General features: G+C 43.3%; 1 protein-coding gene and 1 long non-coding RNA gene across 2 annotated transcripts in view; both read left to right on the plus strand.

Annotated features, from left to right (window-relative positions):
* The first annotated feature begins 433 nt into the window (after positions 1-433).
* Positions 434-3,465, plus strand: LOC110505679 (uncharacterized). Its single transcript, XR_016491883.1, has 5 exons — positions 434-839; positions 962-1,122; positions 1,321-1,646; positions 2,433-2,986; positions 3,094-3,465. It is a non-coding gene; the product is annotated as an uncharacterized LOC110505679 (long non-coding RNA).
* Positions 3,466-4,215: 750 nt separating this feature from the next.
* LOC110520688 (SET domain containing 2, histone lysine methyltransferase) overlaps positions 4,216-16,011 on the plus strand; it is a 38,676-nt gene continuing 26,880 nt past the window's right edge. The window contains exons 1-5 of the mRNA XM_090220570.1: positions 4,216-4,603; positions 6,292-6,413; positions 9,141-9,162; positions 9,377-13,830; positions 14,065-14,196. Coding sequence (XP_090076696.1) covers positions 6,385-6,413; positions 9,141-9,162; positions 9,377-13,830; positions 14,065-14,196 — 4,637 coding nt within the window. The 5' untranslated portion in view covers positions 4,216-4,603; positions 6,292-6,384. The remainder of the gene's footprint in view (positions 4,604-6,291; positions 6,414-9,140; positions 9,163-9,376; positions 13,831-14,064; positions 14,197-16,011) is intronic.

The raw sequence follows: 16,011 nt of genomic DNA on the forward strand, positions 1-16,011 counted from the left end.
TCATAACAACTCAGACCATTCTGTAAAAGGTATCCAGGGCTCTACAATGCGAGTATTTCACTCGCATTTGCCCTGAAATTGATTTGTGCGAACCGGAAAATGATTTACGAGCACAGTGCGAGTAAAGATTACAATCTACCGTAATCTATTCTCTTTTTCCCACAAGCGCCAACCACAGTAGGGTTTTCAGTGCTGACGCAGTCCAGTCAGAGTGAGAGAAAGGTGAACAACACTGAGGGAAAAGTATAGGTATAGGCTGTAAATTAACGTGCAGACATCGCTAAAAATGAAGCCCATTCAATTGTATTTTAAGCGAATAAGAGACGAGGAGAAAGAGTAATCAGGCGAGGGGGATTCGCAAGGTTCAACTAATGAAGCCTCTTCACAAGGTTTACATGAGGCGGTTAGCGAAGCTACGGTGTCCCCGGCTGTCACTTCAACGTCCACTGTAGCCGGAGGAGGGAGAACATATAGATTCAATGCGAATTGGTTCAAAATGTCACCATGGCTAGAGTTAGAAAACAATGTAATGTTCTGCAAATATTGTAGAAGGTTGAAACAGGCGGACAACCCGGCCTTCGTGTCAGGAAAACCCGCATCTGAAAAGAGATATAGCGCAGTGAAACATAACATCTGTCTGCGGCATATCCAGTGCAGAGATCTGAACATGTTGAGACAGGAGACACCATAAAGCACGGTGTCAGCAGCCTTGAGGAGGCAAGTGTTTCTGTCTGAGGAGGAGACAGCTGAAAATAAGATAAACATACCATACTAAATTGCGAAAGAACCTTTAGTCAAATTTGGTCGGACAACAGACTTCGGAACACTCCATGCCATTGGTAGATTGTTTATCTTTATAGGCTTTATTTTGGTGTAAAGTTTAATTATTATTCGTAATGGAGATTGAATTTATTTAGTAATAAATGCTTTTTTATTATTGTTTTTTTTTTGTCCATTCGAGGTGTTTTGGATGCCACCAAGGCCGCATTTCGTGCTGTTTGCCCAGAGGAAGATGGAGGGTCATGGATGAAGAAGTGGGTCTCCTTCGGGCAGATGGTGCCACCGTGGGGGAGTGATTGACCACCTGCAGAGAGGAAGGGGGGCATATAATCCCAATCCACTGTATGCCACATATATTTGTAACTAATAAATTATCTGATTTAGTTTTATTTGCTAGCAGATAATGTTAAACAATACTGTGTGTGTCTGTGTGTGCTCTAAGTGCTGGAATGGTAAATACTACAGAATTATAGTTTTCTGTTGGCACAAGAGATGTAAGAGGGGTGAATTGTTTGGAAGATTCTGTTCTGACTTTCACAGGCTCGAGCTGGCAATACTGACCATTCAGAAGAAAGAGCCAAATGTGTCTGTCGTGTATGATCTTCTGAATCTGAAATGTATCACTTCAGAAGATGTATCACTTCAGCGGAAAATCCAAACGAGAGCTCTATGTTCTCGAGCAAGAGCTCAGTGTAGATATTTGCACACCGTCTAGCGTCAAGGGAACTCGCTGGATCCCCCATGTCCACAGAGCGCTCAAAGTGTTCCTGCGGCATGGACAAGACAAGGACCTTACCGCTGACGAAGGCCAGTACTCCGTTGTTCTGCAACACATCAACAACAGCGGATGTTCAAGGGCAAAGAAGGTCAGTTTTACACAGGAAATGGAATACAACACTAGTTTTAAAAAATAGGTCCAAGACTCAAATGAACTTTCAGAATAAAGTAATTTACAGGTGCTAGTTTATTTACTCACTACTTAACCGATATAGCGGGAAATGGAGAATGCACGTGTGTATTCTGCCATTTTCTCTGACATGTTTGAGGAGCTATCCTCACTTAGCCTCACCCTGCAAATAAATGACCTGATCCTCCCCCAAGCCATGTCAGAGTTGAGGAGCTATCCTCACTTAGCCTCACCCTGCAAAGAAATTACCTGATCCTCCCCCAAGCCATGTCAGAGTTGAGGAGCTATCCTCACTTAGCCTCACCCTGCAAAGAAATGACCTGATCCTCCCCCAAGCCATGTCAGAGTTGAGGAGCTATCCTCACTTAGCCTCACCCTGCAAAGAAATTACCTGATCCTCCCCCAAGCCATGTCAGAGTTGAGGAAGACAGTGACCAGACTGGAAGCACTAAAGCTTAGGGCAAAGGCAGGAGGCATGATGGAGAAGATCCAGACCATGCTTTCTCAGCAGCAGGGTGATGAGAGGAGATTCCAGGTGTGTTAGGATGAGAGCTTGTTAGGATGTAAGAGAAATCGATGATTAAGACAGATTCTCAGTGTGGGAATCAATGTATTCGTTACCCAATAGAACAATTTGAGGATAAGGAGGGAAATGCAGTGGAGAAGTCTTTAAAAAATGTTTATGGGAGACAGACAAATGGCCAGACCTTTCATTGTGTGTGTGTGTGTGTTATTTCTGTTAAAGGGTATAACACTGAAGGGGAATCTGAAAGGCTACACGGACCTCACCAATCGCTAGCTGAAGCAGCACATGGAGGCGGCCATCAACATTGGCGTGGATGATCTCAAAGCCAGGTTTGGTGGTTTGCTGAAGAACGAGGGTGTCCAGACCCTGGTGGAGACTTTCAGAGTGCTAAACCCTGACACATGGTCAGAAGACCGTTTCAATCGGTGTCGTCACTAGCTCTGAGACCTTGAAGTAGTGGTTCCCCTTGCTCTGCAAGGGCCGCGGCTTTTGTGGAGCGATGGGTAACGATGCTTCGAGGGTGACTATTGACATGTGCAGAGCGTCCCTGGTACGCGCCCGGGTCGAGGGGACGGACTAAACTTATACTGTACATTTACATATTTGCAAACTCACTTGCTCTTTTAAATCCTACAGATCGGGGTGCAACATGGCTGCAATCCAGGATGAGTGGCAGGGGCTGAAAATCCTGGTCAGCCACAATTTCAAGGACAAGTCTTAGTGGCATGTGGGAGACAATGTTGACAAAGGACCCCTACAGGCACGATTACAAGGTAGACTAACAGTCCAGAGTGGTTATGTATGGTATCCTTTTATGGTTGGTTTTGATAAGTTAATGGTAAGATTACAATGGAATTGAAAGATATCATCTTTTCCCTAGAACATACTGGAGTTGGTGCAGCTTATGCTGGTGCTGCCCATTTCAGCCGCCCAGTGTGAGTGAGGCTTCTCTGCACAGAACCGGATTAAGATTGACAAGAAGCTGCCTTGGGTCTCTACCACCGAAGACCTGATGAGGATCAGCCTGGGGGTCTTCTGTTGAGGAGTTGGATCCCACTCCTGCCGTGGACCGCTGGCTGACCTCTAAGCGTGCCAGACGGCCAACATACAAAAGCAGCTGGACAACTGATATCCTTTGCGTCTATTAGCCATGAGTCAATGTGTGATTGGTGGTATGTGTCCCTTAGTACACGCACACAGTATAAATATGTATGTAATAAATTGTTTGTTAATAAACTCTGTGTTACTTAAACATTTTTCATTGTGCTCCTAAATTTGTTTGCTTCTTCATTTTTTTTTACATTTAGAAGCACATGTTCTCCTTGGGGAAAAAGTTAAAATATAGCCCTGGTATCCCTCACAAGCTATTTAGGGATTGTTCAAGTACTTTGTTCAAGTCAGTCACTTTGGTACTGTGAACTATGGACATGCAATGATACTTAAACGTTTTTTGATCACCTGTCATTCTGCTTGCTCTGGACTGCACCACTCTTGGTAATGAGTCTCCATTCCAAGCCCAGCTGGTTTACACACTGGCCAACCTGAAGCACATCTGCAGACATCAATCAGTATGGTCTTGCAGTGATCCAGCTAGCACAACTGTGCTCTGATAAACATAACAAAACCCCAACTAGTCAAATCACGAGGAACATCCTTTTTTTTCACTTTTCAACATAAACATTAAGCTTGTATGGTAACTAGCTGAATATCTATCACATTAGACTTGTATCACACATAGCGAGCTAATCAGGAACGTAGGCTACCTACAAACAGTGGGGTGTTTGTTACAAACAATCCGCCAGCCAGGTGATTAACTTTAGGTTCGTTCCACAAGCAGAACTTCCAGACACTTGGACGTTTCCAGTTTGCACGTTATTATCCAACTAGATAGTTGGTGGGAAACAGTGGGAAAGCTAAATAAATATATATATATATATATATATATATATATATATATATATATATATATATATATATATATATAAAAAAGAAACTATATTTTATCGTCATGATGGAATGTCGAGAGGGGAGGAGTCGCCGTTGTAGCACGGCATTTCTAGACATTTATCTAGGTAGCCATTGTCAAAAGAAAATATAACGTTAGCCAACAAAATTGTGCAACCCAGCTAGAAATCACATGTTTAATTAGCTGCCTCTTTAAATTTATTTTTTTAGAATACCTCACCAAATTGAGTAGTAATCACAACTTTGCACCGCTTTTCTGATTTAATAGGCTAGGTACTTACAGTTAACTAGCTAGGTACCATTTCGACCCCGTGTGGACGTCGGCAGCGCTGGATGTTTTTCAGCCAAGACGGGAGCTGTTTGTTATCGGCGTGAGGTTAATGTTAGAAGATGGGGGACCTTTATGACCCAGAGCACCCGAAAGAGTGAGTATTTGGCTGGCTTATTTTCGGTATTTTTTTTGTTGTTGTTGATGATTTATTGGGCTTGCCATAATACACACAACTTCCAAAGTGTTATTTAGTTACAAGCTAGCTAGCTACCAGCTAACGTTAGCTTAGCCGTTTCCATGCACGCTACGCTAGTTAGCTTTCCAGTCTAGTTTCCTACACAAACTAGTGTTGGAGTTACCTTTGTGGTCACATAGCTATGTTTCACGAAACATAGCTAACTATGGTAAAGTGGCATGTTGTATTTAGTGAATGCGACATGATCTCAGCCCTCCTATGTACACCGGCAGCTAGCCTTCAATTTAGTTAACACCACCAGATCTTTCACACAACCTAGTATAGTTAGCCACCAATGTTGCTAACTAACGTTGCTGGATGTATTTAATAATGGACGATGCATTGGTTGCAAGCTAGCTAGATGTTGTGCACCTTACTTTTGGCAACAGACAGTTTAAGTTTACAACACAAACATTACTCAGTTATTAACTAGGTTGTGCTAACTTGGATATTTAGTTAGCTAACGTTAGCCAATTCGGTCACCCCCCCTCCCACCACAACAGGCCTCATTTGCAGGCCTCGACTCCTCGTTGTAAAACGTTAGACCCGGTCTTATAGAGTAGATTTATCGAAACTCCATGCCATTCAAGTGTATGCATTTTTGTGTATGTATTTAACGTTAAACCAGTTCACAGAATAGGCCCTTGGCTCTGTTGTTGATCTCACCTGTGTAACGTTACATATTAAACTAATCGGTTACCCCACATTTGCAAGCTGTGCGATGAGAAGATTGTCATGTCGCCTTGTCTTCTCGCTGTTGGTGTAGCTAGCCAGCCTAGATAACCTTGCTATATGTGATTTAGTGGAAGCGTCAAAACATTTCTGTGTAATGTTTTTGAATTGTGTTCTCTTCTCTACTGTGTTGTTATATCGCAAGACAGCTACTCGGCTCCTCTATCATGAGCTAATCACTTGCTTTCAATCCACCACTGACTACTATGAATGTCAATGCGAGCAATGGCTTCCTCTTTCTGCCAAATTGAAAGGACAGATATTACCGTTAAACAGACATGTCGTTTCTGACCAACGGGTCAGAGGAAACGGGTCTATGTCATACATACTCTTATTTAATGGTATTTAGTAAGAATTGTAGCTAGAACCGCCATGTAAACATTTGGTAGATTTAGACATAATTTATACGTCTACATTTGGCATAGGAACCATTCTTCTATTTTACTCCTGTTGTAAGTGTTGTGGCATGCCGCTGGGCCCTTCAGGCAGAAAATAATCATCTGCAGAGATGACATATACACAGTTTATTCATAGGCATTAGCTACTGGCTGTAGTTTGTGTTCAACGTTTAAACTGATGTGTTCGTTTGCACAGAAAACAGTTTGCACATTTTCTCGTCAAAGCTTTGTTTACAACCAACCTCCAGTGTTGAACATGTGGTGGTCATAAGGTAAACAAATGCATCCAGATGTTCTTTGATTTGAACCTATGTTTTTAAAGATAACAGAGATGGTAGCAGCTCTCAACCCCCAAATTGTCTACCCGATTTGAGTTGGGGGGGGGGGGGGGGGGTCAGCTTAAATTCTTTTGAGACTGCGTATTGTATGTTTATTGTTGGTGTGTAACCCAATGTATTTGTTTTCATATTTTGTTAGGTGTGACGTCACGTCGGAGAGCTCACTGCTCTGAACTGGTTTATTCTTGGCCAGCAGCTTCTACTGGGCTACAAACGCCAGAACCACTGTGTAATGGATGCTCTGGTGAACTCAGAGATCAGGTACTACCAATACACACACACACACACACAGGGATCTTTTTTTCCTTTTGACGGAGTGTCAGAGTGACACTAGAGCCTAGGACAGTGTTTCTCAACTCCAGTCCTTGAGTACTGCCAACTGTACACATGTTTGTTGTAGCTCCGGACAGACACACCCGATTCAACTAATCATCAAGCCCTCAATGAGTTGAATTAGGTGCGTTTGTCAGGGGCTACAACAAAAATGTGTGCTGTTGTGGGTAATCAAGGACTGGTGTTGGGAAACACTGGCCCTGGAGATTGTCACCCTCAATGGTGGGCATTGGAATGTATGTATGCATGCAAAGTAGACTACACCCCTAAACAACTTCATTTGGATCTAAAAAGACACCCACCTCCCCTCCTATTGGTCATTTGGTCCATTGGTGTATCCAATGAATAGCCATGACATCATTCATGGTGTGTTGAATTCTGGAATGTTGATCTCATCCCAGTGCTCCAGTTCTAAAGACTATCAGTGCTGCTTTAGGGAAAGGCGTCTGTTTGAAAAGCACCTGCCTTGTGTAGGTTGATGTAGTTGTTTACTGTATACTTTGACCACATTCTGTCAGTGCTTTGTGCCCGTCATAACTTTCTTGTTTTGAGGAGAGTTGCTGAATTTCATTACTCAATGTGAGCAAGGTCAAAGCAGTTGTAATTGGACCCTAATAAAAACGACAATACTCACCAGGAGAATGTGTTCTATCAACCTAGCTTGTAAAAAGGCTAGCTAGATAATATATATTTTTTAAAGTGGCTGCAGATCCGACTTTTCGGGTTACTCTCTCTGCATACAATGGGAGGTTACATCAGATATCGGCTAGTATGTCAAGTGCCCCTGTCCTATAGATGTTAGTGTGTGCTCAAGCTTCAGCCTCTGTCTGCCGAGTTTGTTTGCTCAACCAACCTGGTGTGGACTCAGAAGTCTTGGTCACCATGGCAGCAGTCAACCTCACAGAATATTAACAGACAAAAGGTACACAACCTGAGTGCAAAGATTCCATGACTCTTTATCCTTTGTCCTTGAGAGACGACGACAGGGTTCACTTGATGTGTTAAGATTGCTTTTGTCTTTGTCCTGAGTGCCTTGTGCTTTTTTGAGGTCGTTTCAATTATTACATTTTTTTATATATTTATATTTTTAATCAAAATTTCTTTGTAATGGAAATAGTGAATATTAAATTGCCAAAGCATTGACCATTTTCCATTGTCTCTGTCAGGTCCACATTGGGTAGACATCAGAAGGAAAAACGTGAAATTGCTATGAAATAATATCTCAGTTGTGTATATTACTTAGTTTTTATTTTATTATTTTCATTCCTCAGTCATCAGCTCAGCTCTGCTCAGGTAGTAGCAGCCAGCCAGGCCATCTAACGTTATCTCTGTGCTCCCCATACTGTACTGTCTTTAGTCGTCTTATTTAGCTAACCTGCCTAAGTATGCTGCAAAGCTTTCTGACAATCCTTCTACTAGTTCTTCAAAGTCGATAAGGCAAACTTTCACAAACTGTCTCTATCCCTAGTCGTTGTGTACATTCCTCTCTCATGCAGTCTGTATATCTGACCTAAAGTAGCAGGCATAAGTGTATTCGTCTCTGTCTGAGCCAGAAAGAACAGCCACAATAGATTATGGTCATTGTAGTTAATTACCACGTTTCTGCGCTTATTAACTAGGTTGAATATTTCCTTAATGAAAACTACAACTCCCTTCACCCAGCGTCCCACATAGTTCTTGACTTGATTTCTCTCGTGAATGATTTTGATTTCTCTTGAGAAACGGCGCATTTGGCTCACAAAAAACAACATTGTATTCAAGTAATTGAACTGACATCAGTCAATTAGTTGTCTAATAACAAAACAAGTGACATTTTGATTCATGGCTCAGCACTATTTTTGTCAGATAGCTTATTTCTCAAGTAACATTCTGCCACCCTTACACATTGTCTACCCCAATGTTTAAACAAAAAAAAATACTATTCAAACCCGACTCTAAAATTATTATTTTCTATTTGTAAATATAGCTAATTCAATATGTTTATAATGATGTATTGCAGATAGGTCTATTTCAGGAGGATGCGCGGGGTTTGTGATTGGTGTAGCCCTAAATTCAAATGAATGAAACCACAATCCTGTTTTATCATTTGTTAAAATAACGGGAACTGACACTAAAGTGGACATGAAAAGGCTCCTCCCATGTTGGTAACGGTAATTTTAGAAAGGTCTGACTTTTGAAGGTCACAGAGGAAAACGAGAACATCAAGTCCTAAAGGAATAGGGTACCCAGTTTGTTGCCTAGCAGCTTATTGTACCGTAAAGAAAACCACGACAATAGTGAGTCCTCCTAGTAGAACAAAAGAGTTGATTACTTTGTCATAAATGTGAATTAGGCCTTTTTTTTTTTTTTTACACTACGATGACATGTAGTTTCTACGATGAGACCCCCTGCGTTAAACATGTTTCACCAACCGCCAGGCTGTCCCTCAAGCGGCCGTGTGGGTCTACATCTTTGCATGAAATTGTTTTTGTTCTGTGTATGTTTTACCGTTGCCTCATTGGACATGGATTTACATTACATTTCATAATACATTTTGTGTGATTTGCTAAAGCGTTGAAGGGATTGTCAGATGTTGCAATATAAGTCTATGAATAGTTTACATTGATTTGTTTTTTTTGTTCCCCCCCCCCCCATGCACTCCTAATGTTACCTCAGGGAAGAGGGAGGAGATACCTCGGTAAGTCTTATTAAACGTGTGAAGTCTTTGTTCATCTGTTTTCTATTGGACAAACAGCTGGTGTTGTGGATCTTTTTGAGCTTGACCATTTCAATAACGTAGAAATCACCTTTCGGGGAAACCGAATGATCGGTCATATGATTTGGTTTACTGTAATAGTTTCTCCTCGAATTATTAGCCATGGTAACATCTACTTATTTTGTTCACTGTACAGGTCAAGGTTGAGGGTCTCACCAAGGCAGCTTTACTCAAAGGCCTCTCGCCTCGAGTGATGTTGTCCAGCCATCTCCTGCCTAAAGGAACCAAGAGGAAGGTGAACCTGGACGATCAGGGTCGCCAGAAAGTGTCTTTCAGCTTCTCTCTGACAAAGAAACCGCTGCAGAACTTATTCCTTGCCCCTCCCAGTCAGGAAAAATCTCTTGCTGAACTCCCCTCTGTCCTGTCACCTACAACCTCCCTCCCTCAGGACAGAGCAGGGCAGCATACGGAAAGCAAAAATGAGCAAATGCAGCCACCATTGTTGGTGCCCACACCAGTAGCAGAGATCCTTGCACCTCAGACGGCAGTCTCCTCCGTCCCCAAACCTAAAGTGGACTTGGGAAAGATGCACTTCAAGAAACAGATCCTCAGTGCATCTGTTATTGAAGAGAGTCCCATAACCAGTGTTGTCTTACAGGATCCACCCCCTTCCGAGCAACAGGTTTTAACGGAATCTTCAGGTAAAATTGAAACTGTCACCCCAACACGAACGCCCCAGTCTCAGAACAATCTTCAGAACATGGACAATGACGGCCCCTCTGAGAATGCTCTAACTCGTGTATCTGATGTGAAGCTGGACCTCAGTCTCAATGAACCCACTGACTCCTCCCACAAAGGGAAAGTGGATGTAAACACTTCCAGTATAACAGAGCAGCAAGACACCTCAGAAAACATACAAATCCGTTCCCGGTCGGACAGCACACTCCCTGGCTCAGAATCTGATGCTGATTCAGTGCAGACGTCTTCTAGCTACAAGTCAGGTGAACCCAAGGCCACAGCAAAGTTGGAGAGTAGAAGTAACGATACAAAAAATATGTCCTCTTCTCGCTCCAAATTAGAGGAAACAGAAAAAGGTTCTAACCATTCACGTTCTGAGAAGGACGAAAGAACCTCTAGTTACTCAAAATCTGACCGAGAATTAAGGTCAAAATCTGACCGAGAATTAAGGTCAACCTCTGACCGAGAATTAAGGTCAACCTCTGACCGAGAATTAAGGTCAACCTCTGACCGAGAATCAAAGCACACACCCTCGCGGTCATCCCGCTCTGACAAAGGCCGCAGAAGGACTAAGAGTCGGTCGAGGTCTAGATCAAGAGGTCCCCGGACGAGTTCCAGATCTGAGACACGCTCCAGATCTGAGAGATCTAGAAGCGAGAGAGGGTCAGGTTCACGGTCTGATCGGTCATATTACGACTCTGAGCGGAGGTCAGGGGGTCACAGAAGTTCTCCGTACAGAGAGAGGAGAGGCAGCTCTCGCTCTCGGACCGATAGCAGCAGAGTCCGCGGCGACAGCTCTGACTCTGAAGATGACCACAGAAGAACTCGGACTAGAACAAGTGATTCCAGCAGGTCATCCACCCATTCTAGCTTGCAGAGAGATTCAAAGTCATACTCATCCCACTCGAAATCTGAGCGAGACTCGAAATCTGAACGAGATTCAGAGATAGATAAAATAACACAATCTTCTAAGTCTGAGAGGGCCTCAAAGAGAACTGTTGACTCCAGTTCCCTCCAAAAGTGCTCTACTGATGTAGAACCTAATCACAGGAAATCCAACACCCACTACAAGCCGGACATCGGTGTTCGATCCACTCGCTCCAGTCCACATGGCCTCTCTCAAACATCAGACAAACGTCTCCAGAAAAGTAGCTATAGTGAATCTGAGGTAGCTCACAAAGGGAAGTCTCAGTCACAGGGCTCTGATCGCTCTTCTGGTTCTGAAGGGGCATGGACATCTTCCACCAGTAAATCAGACTCTAAGCAAATGTCTGCCACCATGTCATCCGTGAAAACTAATAGACAATCAAAGGACACATTTCACAGTCCCAATAAGGTACAAACCCCTTCTGATGCTCACCCTCAGAGCAAAAATGACAAAGCAGGAGCAGATTCCCATCTAGCAGATACTTGCCAAAGGGAGGATGTTGGCAACATGAATGACATCACATCCCAAGATAAAGGCTTACAAAAACCAACTCTGTCGTTACCGTCAAATTGTGATCCAACTGACAGATTGCAAGAACCAGCGTTGGATCTAGTTAATGAGAAGATCCATCATTGCATTGAGGTTCAGAATGACTCGGCAGCAACTTCACCGAACAACTCTAGTGGAGACCAATTATGTGAAAAATTTGCCTTAGGGGACATTGACAATGTTAATAAAAGCCTTTGCTCTGAACAAACGAAAGATGCACAGTGTGTAGACCCCCAAATAGAATCCACTGAGAAGTGGGTTGATGTAACCAACTCTAGCTTTTCCTGCAGTAATGACAGAGTAATACCCAGCCAGGATAAGACTGTTTTTCAAGATTCAGTTGCGTCAAAGTCATTACCATCTACAGTGGATGTATCTATCAGAGACCACCCTAAGCAGAACACTAAACCAGAAAATACTGTGTGTTCTAGTAGAAATGTGAATATCAACATGCAGTCTTGCAAAAACCTCCCTCTCAAATCTGAACCCTCTAGTCCTGAACCTCAGTTTTCCAACCAGACTGAACAACAGAACTCTAGTTTAAGGAAAAACAGAGGGAAAACAAAACAATCACGTTGGGATATTGTTGGACAAGACACCTCAGACAGTGATAATCCTCAGAAATTGCCTTCCCAAGAAAGCAAACCTGCTGTGAAAAAGGTCATCTCCGTCAAGAGAATTGAGTTCTCTCAAGACGTCAGCCAGGAAGATCCGTCTCTGAAGGGTCAACTGAAATGGGAAGCTGAGTTGCATTCCAAGACGATTAAGCAAGAAATTATTATCACACAAGAACACAGCTCCGCACCAATAACTTTTGGGAACGACCGATCAGAGTCCGCAAACCCAACCGCACAACCAGGCACCTGTGAAACCAGCAGTGACCATTTAGACATCAAACCCCACGTCAGCCAAATGGTTGGAGATCACTCACTTTTAAATAATACCTCACATGTAGACCGAGCTAGAAGGGAGCAGTGTAGGAATGACGATGGTAATGAAGAGAAACCTAAAGATGGCCCTCACAAGAGCAAACCGCTGACAACACTAGTGTCGAGCCAGGACGCTGTAGGCCAAAGTGAGGACAGTGACACTGACGATTCAGAGTCGGACTCAGACTGCGGTGTTGCCGTGAAACGGATGCACTCTGTGGTGGTTGTACCAAAGAATTCCACCCTGACTCACTCGGACACAACAGACAAGCCTGCGTCTCCCTGCACTCCAAACACTAGCCCAGGACGTCAACAACACGCTAACAGGGCCAGTGGCCAAGAGGGTGATCTGGACAGGAGTCAGATCCCAAGCAGAGTAAGCCCTCAGCAGAGACATAGAGGCTTTCCCGCCATGTGTGAGAGCACTAGGCAGGCCAGTAATCCTTGTGTTGATGGAAGTCTCTCTGCACATGACATCATGGTATACCAATCACAGAGCAACATGGTCGATAGCACCAGCCAGCTCGAGGGCTCCAACGCCACCGATGCCCAGCCTTCTAAGGATCCTTATAGCAATGCGCGTGAGAGACCAAAGATTGGTGATGCAACGGTGAGCCAGATTGCTGCCCACAGCCTTGAGAACTCCTTCAGGCAGTCTGACACAGGGCATCCACAGCATTATGGAAGTGGCAGGGGTGGCAGGATGCTTTCCCGTTACCAACATGGAGACTTTGCCAGCTCTGATGACTTCAACAGCAGTCTGGGCTGGGACTTCACACAGTCGGAGCAGCCCAGCAGTACGTACCAGCAGCCTGACAGCAGCTATGGGGCATCCCAACAGCATCCTAACACACAACAGCCAGGGAACTCTTCTTTGGGGCAGGTGTACAGGACAAACAATGGGGCCTACTGGACGCAACTACCAACTACGACTCAACCCACCTGCAGACCGGTCTACCTCCATGTGCCTGCAACACATTATCAGGAGCCTGTTGGTCAAGTCCATCCTGACTCCTTGACTAATGACTGTGATGAGGACAGTGAAGGGAAACCAGCAGGCCTTAGTAGACTAGATGTTGAATGCAATGGTCCCAAGCTTCCAGGCTCGCTAGCCTTCCTACAAGCCCATGAAATAAGCAGCAACTGTAGAGGCTCTGTCAACGCCACTCCAGAGAATATTTCCATAGTTGAACCCCCCAGAAACAAGGACAACTCAAGGCCCCACAGAGGCAGGGGTCCTCCCAAGAAAAGGCGTCCAGAAATGGAGTCCGATTCGGACAGCGAGGCAGAACCTGTGCTGGCTAGCAAAAGGGAGCGACTGGCAGAGAGGGAGCTCCCCAAGGTCTCCAAAGAATCCAGGGAGATTCCAGGTCAGGCTGAGGTGCAACGCCCTTTGCTCAGTCTGAGGGACTTCCGGGACGCCAGCAACTGGAGGGAGATGGCACGGTCTAAGAAGATGCCACCATACTTTGACCTGATTGAGGAAAACCTGTATCTGACTGAACGGTGAGATTTTGTTCCATTATAGTTTTTTTTCAGTAGTTAGATTCAATGACTTTGCATGCCATGTTTTATTTTATAAATTAGTTGTACATAATTTAAAAGCGATTTATCATCATATGACTTCAGCATAAGTATCTTGGCCAGGTCGCAGTTGTTCTCAACTTGCCTACCTGGTTAAATAAAGGTGAAATAAATCTGACTGTAGAGAAAGTGAGGGATTTCTGTTGATCTGTACAGGAAGAAGAACAAGTCTCACCGAGACATCAAGCGAATGCAGTGTGAGTGCTCTATGCTCTCGAGGGAGGAGAGGTCTCGTGGAATGATGGCTTGTGGGGAGGACTGCCTTAACCGTCTGCTGATGATCGAGTGGTGAGTTCTTCTCCTTTGCGTCACCCTGGTAATACCAAACTGTAAAGCAGATCAAATAGTGTCTTCAGAAAGTATTCACACCCCTTGACTTTGTCCACGTTTTGTTGTGTTTTAAAATGTATTTAGATGTTGTGTCACTGGCCTACACACAATACCCCAGAATATCAAAGTGGAATTAAGTTTTTCAAAATGTTTACAAATTAATAATAAATGAAAAGCTGAAATGTTTTGACTCGACACGTATTCAACCACTTTGTTTTGGCAAGGCTAAATAAATTCAGGAGTAAAAATATGCTTAACAAGTCACATAATAAATTGCATGGACTCACTCTGTGCGCAATGATAGTGTTTTAACATGAGTTTTTGAATTACTACCTCCTCTGTACTCCCACACACAGAATTATCTGTAAGATCCCTCGGTCGAGCAGTGAATTTCAAACACCTATTCAACCACAAAGTCCAGGGAGGTTTTCCAATGCCTTGCAAAGAAGAGCACCTCTTGGTAGAAGGTTACAAATAAATACATAAGAACAGACATGGAATATTCCTTTGAACAGGAAGTTATTTATGACATGTTGTATGGTGTATCAATACACCCAGTCACTATGAAGATGAAGGCATCCTTTCTAACAGTTGCCAGAGAGGAAGGAAACCGCTCAGGGATTTCACCATGAGGCCAATGGTGACTTTAAAACAGTTACAGAGTTTAATGGCCGTGATAGGAGACAACTGTAACTAATACATGGGTTAAATAAAACAATGTCCTCATCAATCTACACCCAATACCCCATAATGACACAGTCAACTTTATTAAAACAATTGTTGGTGTGCAAATGTATTTAAAAAAATAAAAACTGTACACTACCATTCAGAACATGAACTACTGTTCATTTTTTGTCCATTAAAATAACATCAAATTGATCAGAAATACAGTGTAGACATTGTTAATGTTGTAAATGACTATTGTAGCTGGAAACGGCAGTTTAAAAAATAAATGGAATATCTACATAGGTGTACAGAGGCAAATTATCAGCAACCATTCACTTCTGTGTTCCAATGGCATGTTGTGTTAGCTAATCCAAGTTTATCATTTTAAAAGGCTAATTGATCATTAGAAAACCCTTTTGCAATTATGTAAGCACAGCTGAAAACTTGTGCTGATTTAAAGAAGCAATACAACTGGCCATCTTTTTAAAACTAGTTAAGTATCTGGATCATCAGCATTTGTGGGTTCGATTACAGGCTCAAAATGGCCAGAAACAAATACCTTTCTTCTGAAACTCGTCAGTCTATTCTTGTTCTGAGAAATGAAGGCTATTCCATGCGAGAAATTACCAAGAAACAACTGTACAACTCCCTTCACAGATTAGCGCAAACTGGCTCTAACCGGAATAGAAAGAGGAGTGGGAGTGCACAACTGAGTAAAAGGACAACTACATTAGAGTGTGTAGTTTGAGAAACAGACGCTTCACAAGTCCTCAACTGGCAGCTTCATTAAATAATACCCGCAAAACACCAGTCTCAACGTCAACAGTGAAGAGGCGACTCCAGGATGCTGGCCTTCTAGGCAGAGTTGCAAAGAAAAAGCCATATCTCAGACTGGCCAATAAAAATAAAAGATTAAGATGGGCAAAGAACAGACACTGGACAGAGGAAGATTGGAAAAAAAGTGTTACGAACAGACAAATCTAAGTTTGAGGTGTTTGGATCACAAAGAAGAACATTCACGAGACCCAGAAAAAATGCTAGAGGAGTGCTTGACGCCATCTGTCAATCATGGTAGAGGCAATGTGATGGTCTGGGGGTGCTTTGGTG

Source organism: Oncorhynchus mykiss, chromosome 3, assembly GCF_057628025.1.
Source record: "Oncorhynchus mykiss isolate SJ-2025 chromosome 3, ASM5762802v1, whole genome shotgun sequence".
In the NCBI taxonomy this organism is placed as follows: domain Eukaryota; kingdom Metazoa; phylum Chordata; class Actinopteri; order Salmoniformes; family Salmonidae; genus Oncorhynchus; species Oncorhynchus mykiss.